At 36.4% G+C, this 16,009-nt stretch overlaps 1 protein-coding gene across 2 annotated transcripts in view; it reads right to left on the bottom strand.

Annotated features, from left to right (window-relative positions):
• Window positions 1-668: 668 nt before the first annotated feature.
• The window catches only part of Mapk9 (mitogen-activated protein kinase 9), a 50,540-nt gene continuing 35,199 nt past the window's right edge, over window positions 669-16,009 (bottom strand). Inside the window, exons 6-12 of one of the 2 annotated variants that reach the window (XM_027953332.3) lie at window positions 15,425-15,590; window positions 13,862-13,933; window positions 9,798-9,980; window positions 8,230-8,354; window positions 7,121-7,184; window positions 5,129-5,200; window positions 669-3,759 (exon numbers count right to left, since the gene is read on the bottom strand). In XM_027953332.3, coding sequence (XP_027809133.1) covers window positions 3,617-3,759; window positions 5,129-5,200; window positions 7,121-7,184; window positions 8,230-8,354; window positions 9,798-9,980; window positions 13,862-13,933; window positions 15,425-15,590 — 825 coding nt within the window. In that variant the 3' untranslated portion in view covers window positions 669-3,616. Of the gene's footprint in view, window positions 3,765-5,128; window positions 5,201-7,120; window positions 7,185-8,229; window positions 8,355-9,797; window positions 9,981-13,861; window positions 13,934-15,424; window positions 15,591-16,009 lie in introns of both variants that reach the window. The other variant, XM_071612142.1, reaches the window with a different exon arrangement.

The following is a 16,009-nucleotide window of genomic DNA, read 5'->3' as shown; positions in this document are numbered from 1 at the left end:
CTTGGGGGATTGGTAGGCTGAAGGGCCTTTCCTTTAGGTAAGTGACCTGGTCAAATCCTTTGCCCTCTTTTTTCTTTTTCATAGTTAAGTCTCATTAGTTTATACATACACATGCATGCACATACACATGTGTATGTGTATATGCAGAGAAATCATGAAGTCTTATCTCCTTACTATTAAGTTTTGCCCTTTTTCAGGATGGCCTGTCATGTTAGACAAAGAAGGGATGGAGAGTGTTCTTACTCACTTTACTACCCAGGGGGAATGTCTGACATTTGCTGCCTTCTCTTGCTCCTTTCTTTAGCAAGTCCTGCAACTCCCTAAAGAAAACTCTTTCCTGTGTAGAGTTTTGATAGTTTTTTAAAAATAAAAATAGTCTATCGGAACTATTGAGTCACTCCTGCATTCTGCTGTGTCAATTTGCATCTATGAAAGGACCTATAATCTTCTTGATCTGTCTTTATCTAATTTTGGAATCCAGATGAGACTAGCTTGGTAAGATAACAGAGAAATGTTTTTGCCTTTCAATTTGAAAACATTTGTGAATATTGACTAAAATCATGACATTCTAACCACTACCCATGTTCATGTTAAGTCTGTAATAAGAGATGGTGATATAGAAAAATAACTGTCACTTAAAAACACACAAGAATTAAACATGCTATAAATTTCTCTTTTAAAACGTAGTCTGTATTATTTTTCACCAATCATAACACACATAATATATTTTATTATAAAACATTAGGCAATGTTACTTTTGAGATATGCAATCTGAAAGGTCACACCTGTATTTACTACCAGTATGAAATACCAGAGGAGTTACATCAGAAATCAACCAGACAAATTCGTATACTGTTATCATGACTTACACAGCACTCAGTCTGGATTAAACCAGTGTCACATTCAGAGTTTCAAATATGGACCCTGGATGTCATCAAGAGACCCTGCAGTGGGCTTTCTTCTTTCAGCACTGGGATTTTGAGTTTCACATCCCAAAGATAAGAGCAGAGCCTGGTTCCATCTGTAGGGCCAAAGCTGTTGGATGCTGTGCAGCCAGTGTTTCCAGACCTCTCTTCTACCCTGACAGGACTCTGCCTGCCTTCCCGAACCTGCGCTTGAAATTGAGACCCAGACATAGGGGAGGCAGTCACTTCTGTTTTGACTGAAAACTAAGCCAACAAAAGAAACAAACCTAGTCCATACATTCCAGGATAATCATAAATTACCTGGTTATAAAAATACATGTCCAAAATAGTTACTTCCAGGGTTGTGTACAATATAAATTACAAAAATAAAATAGAAAAGATGAAAAAGTTGAGCACAATTTTCAGTTCTTTATCCAACATTAGCATTTATCCAGAGATCAGTTTGAAACAATTTGCATTGCACCAGGACCCTGGCAAATCTAGGCTCAGGAGGGAGGACCCTGAAACTGGAGTGAGGTATTACTATGGAGCTCTGTTACCTGTTCTGTGCCTGATGGAAAAGGATCTTGGTAGGAGACCCTGTCCATATCAGCATGTTCCATCTGTGACAACAGGCTCACAGGACGGGTAGAGGAATGGGTGGGTAAACAGAAAGCCACTCTGTGGGGTACCTCACTCCACTTACATATATATATATCTCCTTGTAAGTGGGACCTGGATGAGCCATTGTCATTGGTGTGCTGCCTTTACACAGTATAGGGCAGATAATGCAGTTCTAAAACTCCCTTTTCTTTGTTTGTTAAAAGATAGATTTATTGAAGTTTTTTAAAAGAGTATGTATCAGAGAGAAGGCCATTGTAAGATGTTTATATGTGAACAGTGAAAACTTTCTTACTTGGACCATCAGGCCTCCAGGGCTAAATAATCCCAAGCCTTAGAATAGATATTTCTGCCTCAATCCAAGTTAGCCTTTCCATTTTTTACTTGAAAGTGTCTAAATGACACAATATAAAACTATATATTTCAAGATTAATTTTGTTCATCAAGGGATCTAGTTTCCAGTGATAAGACTGACCATTAAGATACAACTGGTGCAGACAGAATCACATCTTTCAGATAATATTTATGATAAACTTTCTTATCAAAGTTCTTCCTCAGAACACATTCTATAGAATGTTGACCAAATAGTTTCCAAAGTAACTGAACACAAGATATGAATCAGTAACAAAGTAAGCTCAAGGGACAAAACATTCTGAGCACAAGTAGCCAAAATGTGATCATTATAACTCCATTTCTGCAGTGACACGTAAGTACTCAGTATCTTAATAAATTTTGAATTATTACATATCAGGAAGTCTGAAAGTATCAATTTCAGGTGAGCAGTTTTAAATCAGAAAATACTCAATAGTGAATCACTACTTTCTAGGGTATTTCCTCCATATCCCTCTGAAGAGTTTTCCCAGAACAATCATGGATTTCCCTTATGAAAAGGAAATGCCTCTTCAAAATGGAAAACAGCAACAAACAGGCATCTGAGTCAGCTGGACCTTCTAAAACAGACCAACAGGGATTTACCTGGTTTCTTTCAGTGAAGAAAGAAACCTGAGTTAGAATGAGGTGTTGGCAAAGGAAATGCTGACTTTGTATTTCATCTTGTATTTCACCTTGCATGACAGTTGAGTAAAGGACCCAGGTTAGGCTCTGGCAAAGGAAGCACTTGGTATTTACTGCAATGATCCGAGAGACCATTTGTAAAAGCTCTACTCCGATGTTAGACAACGTGTTCAGGAATCTATTTGCCAGCATGTTATGGAAATGAAGTGTGATGTGTTTGATGAAGAAAGTGAAGTTCTAGGTAACATTTTAAATTAATAAGAAGTCCAGCAGACCAAGGAAAAAGCAGTAAGGTACACAGGATTTCAAAGGTATACATGTCTTAAGCAGCACAAAGCAAAACTTAAAAAGTTTTATCATGCAGTAGAGCTGAATGGACAATCAACCCACACCAGACAATTTAGAGAAAACACAGTGTCCATATAAGTGTCTTGTTTTAGCAATGATAATTCTCAGCCCAAAACATCACAAATTTAAGAAAAGCTATATGTTTATTTATTAAATAGATTTAATTATATTCCTTCTGAAATACAAAAGATAGAATAAATCATACCATAAAAGAGGGTAAGATGTGATGGTGGCCAATTAACACACATAAATCTATTTTTTCTGGACAAACACCAAATTACTTAGGAGAATTAATGGATAATTCTAAGAAGCAGCACTACCTGGAAGATTATTTGGCATTTAAATATTGATTTCCAAAGTGCCAGATGGGCAAGTCCAAGCAAGCATTTGTGGTCACATGCATAAAGTCCCAACAGTTACATGATGAGGAATTGTCACCACTATTACCATACAACTTGTAAAAATTCATCTATTCTAATTGCTCACCTGAAATGATCTTGAACAAAATCTCTAAAATGTGGCTTGTACTTTTTTTTTCTTCAGACATAATCTGCTTCATTTTATAATCTAAGCAGGCAATCCTATTAGAACTGAGTAGGGGCAAGGCATCGTGTTTCTTACATGCAGAACATGGAGTTTTTCTATTTGGTTCCATCAACTCCCACGCACTTCAGGACCATGGAAGCAAGAGTTCCTTTGCCAATGACAAGTTTGCTGTTTCCAACTTATCATCGACAGCCTTCAAGGGGTCCCGTTGAGGCATCCAGACTGCTGTCTGTGTCTGAGGCCAGTGTCTGCTCAGTGGACATGGATGAAATGTCATTGATAGATGATGACTGAGAAGGAGTGGCGTTGCTACTTACTGCTGCATCTGTGCTAAGAAAACCAAATAGAATAAAATCTGAGGCACGACATTGCTGCATATTTAGGCAATGAGACTATGTCATTTCTTCTGTTCTTTTGCAGTTTTCCAATCCTAACTATCAGTATAAACAAGAAGTTAATCAACTGTACATGTTAAATTTTTCTTTGAGTTTTTCTTTTGGCCCAGGATCCCAAATATTCCTGTGTCTGTTCCTGTGACATTCTCCTTTTCTTCCTCTGGCTAAACATGTATGTGGTCATGTATAATCACATTAACTACTTAAAAAAATACTTGATGATTTCAAATAAACCTTAAAAAGAAATTGCTTAGTTTATCATAAAAGTATCACAAGAACCTTAAGCTTGAATAGGATTCAAGTCATCAGACATTTCAATCATAATATACATCTAAGTCTACTGGGGAAAAGCATTAACATTCAAAGAAATATTTTTCTATAAAAATACCTTCTGAAATAGTACATAAAAAGAGGAAATTATTTAGTGACCTCTTAGAATATACTTGTGGATCCAGAAAACTGACATTTTAATCTATGAAGGCAAGGAAGCTATCATATATCTCACTATCCACATTTTAGTATGGTTTGAGCAAAAATAAAACATCTGGATTATTCAGAGATCAGTGTTTACAGTCTTAAATTTGTACTTGGTTAACAACAAAAGCACCTAAATTCTTGCTAAAGTTATATAATCTCTATGTGCTAACACATCCATCATATTGAATATAAAATTCAAGAAAAAGAAGTAAGCTGTGCATTTGCACTCTGTATGTACGTGTGTGTGATTTCAAGTGGGAGGAGAAAAAATATAGCTTAAGAATTTCATTAGTAAGCAGGTAGAAACCTAAAGACATAGTTAATAACACTAATATCAGAGCCTCTCATAGTCACATAATTATCTAGTCATTAGGTCACTAGTACTAGGTAGGTCAAGTATATAAAAATGGGAGAATACTATGAACAATTTTCTTAAAACCAAATTTAATTGTACCTAAATTGCATTAATTTGTTGTTGTTGTATTTTAAACTAAATGAGACCAGTACAAAGAAGGTCATACAGAGTGAAAAGGCTTTACATTCAATTTCCTCATTGATAAAATGAAGCTGACAGCAGTTGTTGCAAGGATTAAATAAAAATGTTTAAAATGTACTTAACTTAGTGCCTGGCTTATCAGTAAATAGCTGCAGTCACCATCACTACTGCCATGACAAGCCAAAATGGGAGACGGGACCATTTTATACAAGGGGTTTTCAAATCTAATGGTAGACAAGCAGTCACTTAACACACTGCTGCCACTGGCAAAAGTTGAATAGGCAATGGAAATATTATATGATCACATGATTGAAGCGATCACTAACCTGAAGGCTGATCTTTTACAACACCATTCTTGCTTCTTTCTTCCCAATCCATTACTTCTTTGTAAATTAGCTCTTCAAACAGAAATGCAAGTTAAAATGCTTCATCAGTTTCTTTGCATCTCTAAACATTGCTTCCAAATCAATTGGAATCACTCTAAGAGCACTGTATTATGGTATTTTAAATTGTGATATATAGTCAATTCATTAATATTGCCTACCTGGATCCAAACATTTTTGTTTTGATATAACATCTTTTTCCTTCTGAAATTTTTTGTAGTGCTGAGGATAAGATTCAGGGATAAGATCCAGGATAAGATCCAATTGCACATGCTAGGCAATCACTCTACTACTGAGCTGTTGCTCTAACTCCTGTTCTATCTTATCTTTTCAATGAAACTATTAAGGCAGCCAAAAACAGGGTTATTCTGAATCTACTTGGGAGTTTTACAGAAAGAGTGAGAGGGTGAGAGTGAGTGAGCAGGCATGAAGAATAGCTCAAAGAGACATTTTAAAGACATGGATGATCTCAAAACCATTTGAATGTATTTCTATCCACTGTTACTTGTGGTTCTCCAAATGTAAAGAGTATCCATGTGTGGGCTCCAAAAATTAATTCATACACCTAAGCCCTGTCTTGTCTTCAACTTTTATTGTTAAGAACAACTAATTGGCTACCAAGCAAATTATTATTATATTTCTAAAATTTTAGTATTCATCAACTAACATTAATACACTGCAGGCACACACTGAGGATTATGGCTGTGTGCACTGCCATACATGCTAGTAACTGACACACCACATCCCATGATGGTTCCACCCAACACATCACCAGTATTGACTTGTACTGACCTTGGCCCTCAGTTACCACTGATCTTGCTTTAGAATGAAGTATTGCTAATTCAGCCTTTTCATTATGAGTTTTTTTCCTGATTTTTTTTTGTTTGTAGATGGATACAATTAATTTGTAATAATTAATTTGTTTATTTTTATGTGATGCTGAAGATGGAACCCATGCTGAAGATGGAACCATACACATGCTAGGCAAGTGCTCTACCACTGAGCCTCAACCACAGCCCCACAGGTTTAGTTTTTTGTGGGTCATTTGGTTAATCTTATGGTTGTAAAAATACCCAACTTGCTTATTTTTGATTAGCAATTTTACCCAAACTAGATTTTAAAACATATACAACTACATGGCTTAAAAATATATGCAGAGGGGCTGGGGATGTGGCTCAAGCGGTAACGTGCTCGCCTGGCATGCGTGGGGAGCTGGGTTTGATCCTCAGCACCAAATAAAAATAAAATAAAGATGTTGTGTCCACCAAAAACTGAAAAATAAATATTAAAAAAAATATATGCAGAGCCAGGCACATTGGAACATGCCTGTAATCCCAGAGGCTCAGGGGGCTGAAGCAGGAGGATTGTGAGTTCAAAGCCAGCCTCAGCAACAGTGAGGCGCTAAAGTGATTCAGTGAACCCTGTCTCTAAATAAAATACAAAATAGGGTTGGGGATTTGGCTCAGGGGTCAAGTGCCCCTGAGTTCAATCCCTGGTACTCAAAAAGAAAAATGCAGAAGTTCAAATAACTCTCAGCCCTGGCTTGCCCCATGTCTGCTTAGCGAAGGAACATTGTAGGTAGTATGTGGCCTGTGAATAGGGGTTACATGACAATTTGCAATATGTTCCCAAGATAAATGTGATACAATTACTAATTCAGTTTTCAAATCAATATTTCATAATGTAAAATCATGTGGAAAAGCCCACATATTTTATTCTGGAAGCAAACAGTATGGATTCATACATGTTTCTCTCTAATGCTGTTATCTTCAAGTTTCTTTTCTACAGAAAGTTAGGGGAAAAAGGATAAGGGAGCTGCAGGTTCTCTTGCCCCTTTCTGAAAGACTATTACAAAATGTAAAAAGCCCCTACTTTGTTATAAATAATAACATTATAAGAAATGTCTAAATAACAATCAAAATAAGCTGCCTTTACCTTTCCACTCTTCAATTGCATGTTCTCTTTCTTCCAACTGTGCATCATAAATTTGAGGTGGTGGCTGAAAATTAAAAAAACATGTAAAGTCAACAGAGTTCAAAGAATAATGAGAATGAAAAAAAGGTAACACTACTTAGACTATTTCTAGTCTTATCATGTGGATTTAGTTCATTAACATATTTTATTAAAAATTTTTGCTGTAAGTGTGATATTATGTAATTTTCACAATCAAAATAATTAAGGAAAAATTAACCAAAAAGAGAGCTATTAATAATAATCTTCTTATTCATGACCTCAAGATACTATAAAAACATCTGTCCAAATGTAATTACAAAATTAGTAGTCACAGGCTACTTCCTTGAGACTCCTCCATGGACAAGTGCTGAGCTGAGAGCTGTGCAAGGTGCAGTTCTTTCTTAGAATATACTTCACATTTAGATTTCTTCATGTAAGGACTCCACAGTCTAATTCTCAACACATAAATGGACAGTTCCAAAAGGCTGCTTATAAATCTAATTTCTTTTGTTATAAAACAATGCTTAAAATGGTAGTTAAATCCATAGCCAAGACATAAAAATGTGTTCCACCGATGTTATAAAGTAAACATGTCACTGTGTCGTTATTTCACTCACAGCTAAAGATCACTCATACCAGAATTGCTATGGGAAAATGCACAAGGGCACCACATTCAGAGGGGAACTCCCTTAGTAGGGGAATAGGAGAGGCCTCATGTCTTTGAAGAAGGATAAACAAATGTATGACTTCCAGCAAGTTGCTTGGCCTCTCTGAGAGGCCTAAATTAAAAGATTAGCCAAAGCACAGTGTCAGTAACATAACAGATGCTTAATAAATGATTATTACACATCAGCAGTTACATAAATGATGACAACTGTATCATCACAACACAAGCATGTTCATTCCTGAAGTACTACCCCAAAAGCAAGTGCCCCCAGTGCGTTGTAAACCCAGCACCTTGGTCTTCTTTGTAATTAGGATTCCTAAAATCTGGAACTTGCTATCCTTGTGTAGCCTTCTGGACTAACAGAAGAGACATGGAAAGCAAGCCCTGCCTTTACATATGTATCCTTTTTCAAATAGATACTTACTGCTTCTGCTTCAGTGGGATCATACCAAACGGTAATATATGGGTGACGTAGGGCTTCATCTACAGAGATCCGCTTGTCAGGATCGATCACTAACATTTTTGATAACAGATCTCTGGCTTGACTCGCTAGGATGAAAACAAACACTAGATTAACACCCTGATGTTGTTAATGTGAAACAGAAAACCACATGATAAAGAACGAAATGTGATAGCACAATTAGAACAAAGATATATTAACTTGGAGAAATGTTTGATAGGTTCAAGATCAATAGAGCCCAAAACTTTTAGAAAAGATCAAACTTTCAAGCAAAGGTTTTCAAAATTTTTTTTTGTCTCTGGATCTGAGAGAGGAGGAAGAAAAACATGGGCACTGGTGTGTGGGGTAAAGGCTCTAGCACTTAATCCAATGTCCACACAGGACCTCAATCTGAGAAACTACAGATAGGGAGGTGGCAAGGGCCGAGCTCTGGGTGGCACTACCAAGAGTGGGGGCATGAAATGAGGGGAGTATTTTTTCTTCAAGTCACATTAAAATGAAATCAGAACAAACTTTTAAAACCACACAATAATCTCACGTTCCCACAGGATGACACACGTCACAGGTGCCTCTACCTAGCTGTATACAATGTTGGCAACATAATTTTTTTTTTGGGGGGGGTACCGGGGATTGAAGTCAGGGGCATTTGACCACTGAATTACATCCCCAGTCCTATTTTGTATTTTATTTAGAGACAGGATCCCACTGAGTCACTTAGTGCCCTGATTTTGCTGACGCTGGCTTTGCACTCACAATCCTCCTATCTCAGCCTCCTGAGCTGCTGGAATTATAGATGTGTGCCACCGTGCCCAGCCACATTTTTTTTTTTTAATTTAGAGATTAGTAGTTAGGGAAAAAAACAACAGGTTCAACAACTTAGTTAAATATAAGACTTGCCTAGGCAAAGGAAAGACTGGGGCTTTTCAGTTAAGTCACAGCTTATCTTGCTATGGAAGAAAATGAATTTTTTCCATCAATCACATTTTAATAAAGGGCTCAGAAGAAGGGTGAAGAGAATCTCTTTTATTGAACTACTATCATATGGTTCCTGATTCAGAATTTTTATTCAAGAGTTTTTTTTAATTAAAAAAAATTTTTAAAGTTGTAGTTGGACACAATACCTTAATTTTATTTATTTATTTTTATGTGGTGCTGAGGATCGAACCCAGCACCTCGTACATGCTAGGTGAGCGCTCTACTGCTGAGCCACAACCCCAGCCCCTCAAGTGTTTTTTTATAACTGAAAACTTCTTGAATTATAATTACTAAAATTATAAGAGTCTTTTAGACTGGTTTGAATACTTTAATTTTGGCCGAAGGTTTCAGTTAAGTGGTTTTATTGAGGACAAAACTTTTAAAATTTTTCTCTGCAATGCCTTTATACATTAGACTTCCAGCCTGTTAAGTATCTTTATTTCAGGGCTTCAACTATTTTATCTCCTCATGTTCTCAGGTTTTAGAATACAAACATGAAAAAGTGAAAGTGCCACCTGGATTATGAAAACAAGTATAAGAATAAAAGGATATCTTACTTTTAATTTTGTCTCGTTCAGATTCTGATGGGAATATCCAATCTGGAAAAAGTTCCTCAAATTTGATTCCAGGATACTTTGGTCTGTTTTCTACATAATTCCTCACAGTTGGCTGAAGTTTCTTCATGAACTCTGCTGATGGTGTTCCTAGCTGCTCAATAACTTTATTCCATTGATCAATATCTAAGGATCTCTTGAGGAAAATACAACTGAAATGCCTTATATTTATATTGCAATGTAGTAGCATCATTTGAAAGAAAACTATATTTACACCTTTGGACAGGTAAGTAATTAGGCTACCCCACTGGGTCAGTGGAAACATTTTGAAATAACATTCAAATAAGGTTTGGTTTTCCAAATTAGACTATTTTTTTAAACTTTATACTTTGTATTCTTATAAACTATAATCAGTTTATTAAATCAACACAATAAAATTTACATGCATCCCCATTATAGTTCAAAATAAAATTCTGATAGAAATGATTAACATGAAATTAGATACATAAGGAAATTGAAATCAATTTTCATACTAAACCTACCTTAGATTTACAGCCTTCAAAAGGAAGGCTTCATAGATCTATCTAACCTCCTTAGTTTATAGCTGGGCAACCAAAGCCCTGTGGGACAGCCTGGCCTGGGGTGGCACGGTGAGGGAGGGGCAGAAACCAGGGCTATGGCCTTTGTGCACCTTTGGCCTGGTCCTTTCCTATGGGACCAAATTCCTTCCTGAAACTGACCTTAGACTGAGCAATGACTACTTTCAGATATCATCCTGTTTTACTTAGCATTGACTCATTCCAACCATCCCTGCAATATCTGGAAATGAATTTTATTTCCTTTCAGAGTGCATAACCTAGATTTCAGACTCAGCTGTGCGTTAACCACTCATAAAGTGTCAGGAAGTCCATATTCCTTGCAGCAACTTCCTTACATGCATAATGCAGGCAATACCAGCTTTGCCTAGTACACAGGGTGCTTGTTAGGCTTGGGATAATTGTGATAATGTGTGTGGAAAGTGATACTGAAATAGTAAACAGTCACACAAGACAATGCAAGCCAGAAAAAAAAAAAAAAAAAGCCATGCAAATAGCAGCTCAAAAAAGTGACTCACTGAAGCATGTCTTAGAAATCACCTAGGTCCCAGACACATGAACTCAGCCCTTCCAAAATTTTATGCTTCAGAAGACTGCTTGGGAAATAGGTTTTGGAGATTCAAACCACTAGTACCTTTTCCTTCACTTCTCTTTTTTGCCAAATCAGAATTATGGTACATTTTATTAATCTACACTGTGAAAACACCTCTCCCTTATACTTTCAACAGCTCTTCCCCATGCTCACTTCTTGCTGTGAAAATGGAACCAATCATAAGATGGCCCTTCCTGTGATCTCCCTATCCTAGTATCTGCATACCATTCACCACTGGGAACTGTCTGAGCTCCTGGCTAAAGCCACCCTAACCCACTTCAGCTGGCTATACTCTGTTGTCTATTGAGTACGAGCACCTATCAATTCTTACTTCTTACTCCTATATCAACATTTTGTTCTCAAATGGAGAATTCCATCAACAAACATGAGGCTTTTTTCTCCAATGTTATCACAATAACCATTTTCTAGCTATTACTGCATTTATTTACTTCTATTTGTAGCAAAACTCCTTTAAAGAGTTATATACTATACTTGTATGTCTAATTCTCAGACTTTCATTATCTCTTGAACATATTCTCTTCAGGGTTTCTCCCACATATCTGTGAAAATTGTGCCCATCAAGGTTGCCAGTGGCCATCACTAAATCAAAGGGTCAACTCTCAGTCCTTATCTTAGTCCTTTGTCCTTTTCTCTTCTCTTTCTTCAAGCACTCACTACCTGTCTCAAGACTTCAATGCTACTGATACAATGAAAACTCTCATTTATTTCTCTTACCAGATCTATCCCCCTGAATTCCACACTCTGTATTTCTACTACTAAATACCTCCAATTCCCCACAAGGGGAGTAGACTTTCTCCCTGCCTGCATTTCTACCAGCCTGGCATGAGCATCTGCCATCTCCCACTGGAAAACTAACTGCCTCTGCAGCATTCTACCCCCAACTCAGCTGCTGGAGTGAGCATTTTAAAACCAAAGTTAGATTAGGATCTAGAAATGGGTGGGCACTCAATAAATATCTGCTGGGTCAATGATACAGAGTAGTTTTTATAGACTCTGTATACTAGGAAGGCAGAAAGGGGAAAGAACCCTGACAAACCTAGAGGACCTTTTGGGCATGTGCAGACTCTTTGTCATTGAACTCCTGTGATCCTGAGGGGCAGAACACAGTCTCTCATTTAACATGAGGGGAAACCAAGGTTCAGAGGGGCCCCGAATTTCTCAAAGATGCACAGATACCATGTGGAGGAGTCTCAACTTGAACCTTATGGCCTGGGTAAAGCTTTTTCTTTCTTACAGGCTACAGTGAGGACAGAAGCTCCTTTTCAACTTCAGGTCACAAATCTAAAGGAAATCTACGAAAAACCTCAGTCTGGCTATTGGAACCTTCTTCTATCTCACAAATTTTCAATCTAATATTTGAAAATACTGGTGAAACTTTAGAAAATGATGTTAGTCTCTGTGTGAGTTTAAATAACATTAGACAGTCTCCATAATAATAAAGCCATTAATTACTGATGTTGCGACATGTTAATGTATAAAGTAGAAATTTTAAATTATTAAGATGAACTAAAAGGTAACAATATTTTTCACTTTTGAATCTTTTGGAGAAAATATTTCTTAATAAAATGTGAAAAGACACAAAATGAATAAAAATTGGGACACGCTGAATGTTAAATAGATACTTCCAAATTATTTATCTTTAGTATGCCTCAACTTTTCTCTTTTTAATTATGTTTATTTGCAAAAATAAAGAGGCTTCCTTATTTGTAGTTTGAAACAAATGAATCTGAGGTAATGGAAAACTGCAAGAAAATGTATTAGAACAAAATACAATGCTATATTTAACTTCACATATTATGTAATCTATGATGGGGAAAATATAAAGGAAAGAAATCATAGGAATAAAGTTTTTTTCATTTTAAGTTGTGTTGTATTTTATAAGAAAACTGATTCCATTAAATTATAAAAAACTAAAATTATTTTTGTGAAATACATACAAAACCCTGACTAGAGAGCTTGATTTCCTTTAAAAGCAACCATTCATCTGCTACTGGAAAGAGACAACTTTAAGCTTTCATAACAAAAGACAAAAATCAAAGACTAATGAAAATATTGAAAGGTTAGAACACAAATGAAAGAGGGTACATGTGAACAACTATGTTAGGGCAAAAATATTAAAGATGAGGAATGTATGAAGAAAGAAAGCTATTATAACTATTATCTAGTCTCCTTTATACTATATCATTAATATGAATTGTTGACCATAGTATAGGTTAATCTTTTGCACTTTATATTTACCTTCCCCAGTACACAAAATAGCCCTCTAGATAGATTTTTTAAAAACTTCTATAAAATATCATCAGAGTAATAAACAAGGAAATTTAATAATATTGTTCTTTATAAAATTTTCATTTTAAAGTTTTCCACTTAGGCCTCACATAATATGCTTCCATTCTAACTTTGGGGGGAAATATTTTAATGTATACCAATAACTAACAAAATAGTATATTAATTAAATCACACAAGCATATTAGCCTATTAAATTTAGATGGCACCTTTCCTACTTAAATTAATGGAATAAACTAAATTATAAAATATTTGCATTTAATTATCAAAATACACTTATCAAATAGTAAATAATTTACATGTCTAGCTATTTTTGATAAAATTAAGAGCTAATTTAATTGGTTTAATTTAACTCTAAGTCTCAACAAAATCATCACAGGTAGTTAAGTAAAAAAGAAAATGTTACTGTGAACCACTTGGTGTAACACTAATTTAACAAACATAACAAAGACCCCCTTAGAACACAATGTGAAATTACAGCATTTTCCTTCTGAGCGTTCATATAATAGGTGCAATCATGCTGCCCTTGATATGGAAAGCATGGCCAGGGTCAAGGTCCTGGGGAAGGATACGGTCAGTGCCTTGGAATATCACACAACCTTTCACCAGCTCTCCCATGATGCAACCCACTGACCAGATATCAACTGAAAATAAAATGAAATGATAAAATTATGAAGTGCCATGAACAAAACAAAGGTGAAGAAAAGGAATTCTAGCAGTGTACTAAACACACAAATATGGAAAAATAAATTGCTAGCTCAGGGTGAACTTTTTACACAATATGAATGATTGCTGACCTCTATTTTAGCCTTCAGTTTGCAGCAATCTGGGATTTTAGTGCCAAAGATTCCAGTACTTTACAGTTTAAAAAACAAAAACAAAAACAAAGAAAAAACCAGAAACAAGAAGTGCCTATGAACACAAAGGTTTTTCAGGGTCACATGCCCACCCCACCTCTAGCCTCCATGGCCAAATGCTGGGTCTCTCCTTGAGAAGGATACAGTCTCTTCCTGGGAACAGGACTTTATGGAGGACCATTTCTGCCATGATGCACCCGACAGACCAGATGTCCACTACCAAACACCAGGTGATTAAAAACCAGCTAGAGAGCCCCATATCTCTTTTCTCTAAACCCCCTCCCAAACAAGAAAAGACCCAGTAAACTTTACCAGCTCATCAGTGGAACCTTTGGTAAAATACTGAAACCATACCTTCTGAAACTAAACTGACATATCAGAAAGGCAGTAGTATTCTGTGGGGAATGGACTGCACAGGGTTGGGCTTGCTGGACTAAGCTCTAGACAGGGCCTGCCAAGTGCCCCAACTTCTATGGCATTCATCCTCATGTGGGACCTAGCTGAATCCCATGCCTTAGACACTACAGGCAAACTATCTAAATGTCCCTGCTGGTGGGTGCACATGGGGAGAAGTGAAAAGGGAATCTGATTTTCTCTCCATTCCCCAGGAAGCACATGGAACTGTGTTCACAGCAGGAAATAAAAGCATTGAAAACATCAAAGCATTGAAATAAACTCACAAACTCATTTCAGATGAGCAAATGTTACTCTTTTTTCTTTTTTACAAGTAAATGTGATTTAGTTCTTTTCAATAAATTTGTTAAAAGCTGTTTCAAATAACTTTAATATCACTAGAATAAGTAAAGTTTTAATGTCAAAAAATATCAATTTATGCAAAAGAGATGTACATGTTGCATTATTACATTTATATCAAGTTTAAAAAAAATAAAAATAATCTATGGTGCTTGTAATCAGGATAATGACCATGCTATGGATTGAAACCCAGAGAGGGAACACTGAAAGGCCCTAAGTACTGCTATTATGTGGGTGTGCTCATAGTAAGTTGCACACTCAGGATGTGTATACTTTTCTATAAGTGTGTTACATGTTGATAAAAATAATTCAAAAATACTAATTTCAAGGGTGAATTTTTAAAAGTCAATTATTTTAACCAATGGAAATAAAAAATTAATAATTTCTTATCTTTGGATTATGAAAGTCTATTTGTAACACAGTCTCTCTACATTATATTTCACACATTAAAGGAAACAGAGCTAGTGATGACCACTAGTGCTATTTTAAAATATCACAGGCTCTTCCAGTTCTGTCTGTACTCACCATTCTCTTTGTAGCCCATGCCCAGGATAACTTCAGGGGCCCGATAATACCGAGTTACCACGTAGGGGGTCATCATAAAGTTGGTGCATGCTGTACGGGCCAAGCCAAAGTCAAGGATCTTAAGGGTGCAATCTGATTTTACTACAATGTTGCTAGGCTTCAAATCCTAGGAAAGAAATGGTTCAAATTAATAAAATGAACCAAAGCATGCTCAAGACACAATTTCACACTGGTAAGTGTATGTGTAGGAAGGACAGGTAAAACTGAACTATGGGATTTGGGAACAATTTTGGAAAATCCGCCGAACTGATATTAATATAAATCAGCCTAAAGAGTCAAACTGTCTCCATCACCCTCATTTGCTCCTTTGCTTAAAACCAGAGAGCCCACACACCCCTAGCTGTAACCTCCCAGACCCTGCAGGCTGCCTTGCCCACCTTCCTTCCTCATTCCCACTACCCACTTCTCCCTCCATACATGTTCTTCCTTCAGTTCCTCTAACAGTCCAACCCCAACCCCATAGCCCAAAGGTCCTCACACTCATCAGTCTAGAGCCATATTGTTCAAAAGAAATATAATGGAAAC

The sequence above is a fragment of the Marmota flaviventris genome, chromosome 5 (assembly GCF_047511675.1).
Source record: "Marmota flaviventris isolate mMarFla1 chromosome 5, mMarFla1.hap1, whole genome shotgun sequence".
Classification (NCBI taxonomy): domain Eukaryota; kingdom Metazoa; phylum Chordata; class Mammalia; order Rodentia; family Sciuridae; genus Marmota; species Marmota flaviventris.
This window is presented reverse-complemented; position numbering and strand designations above follow the sequence as displayed.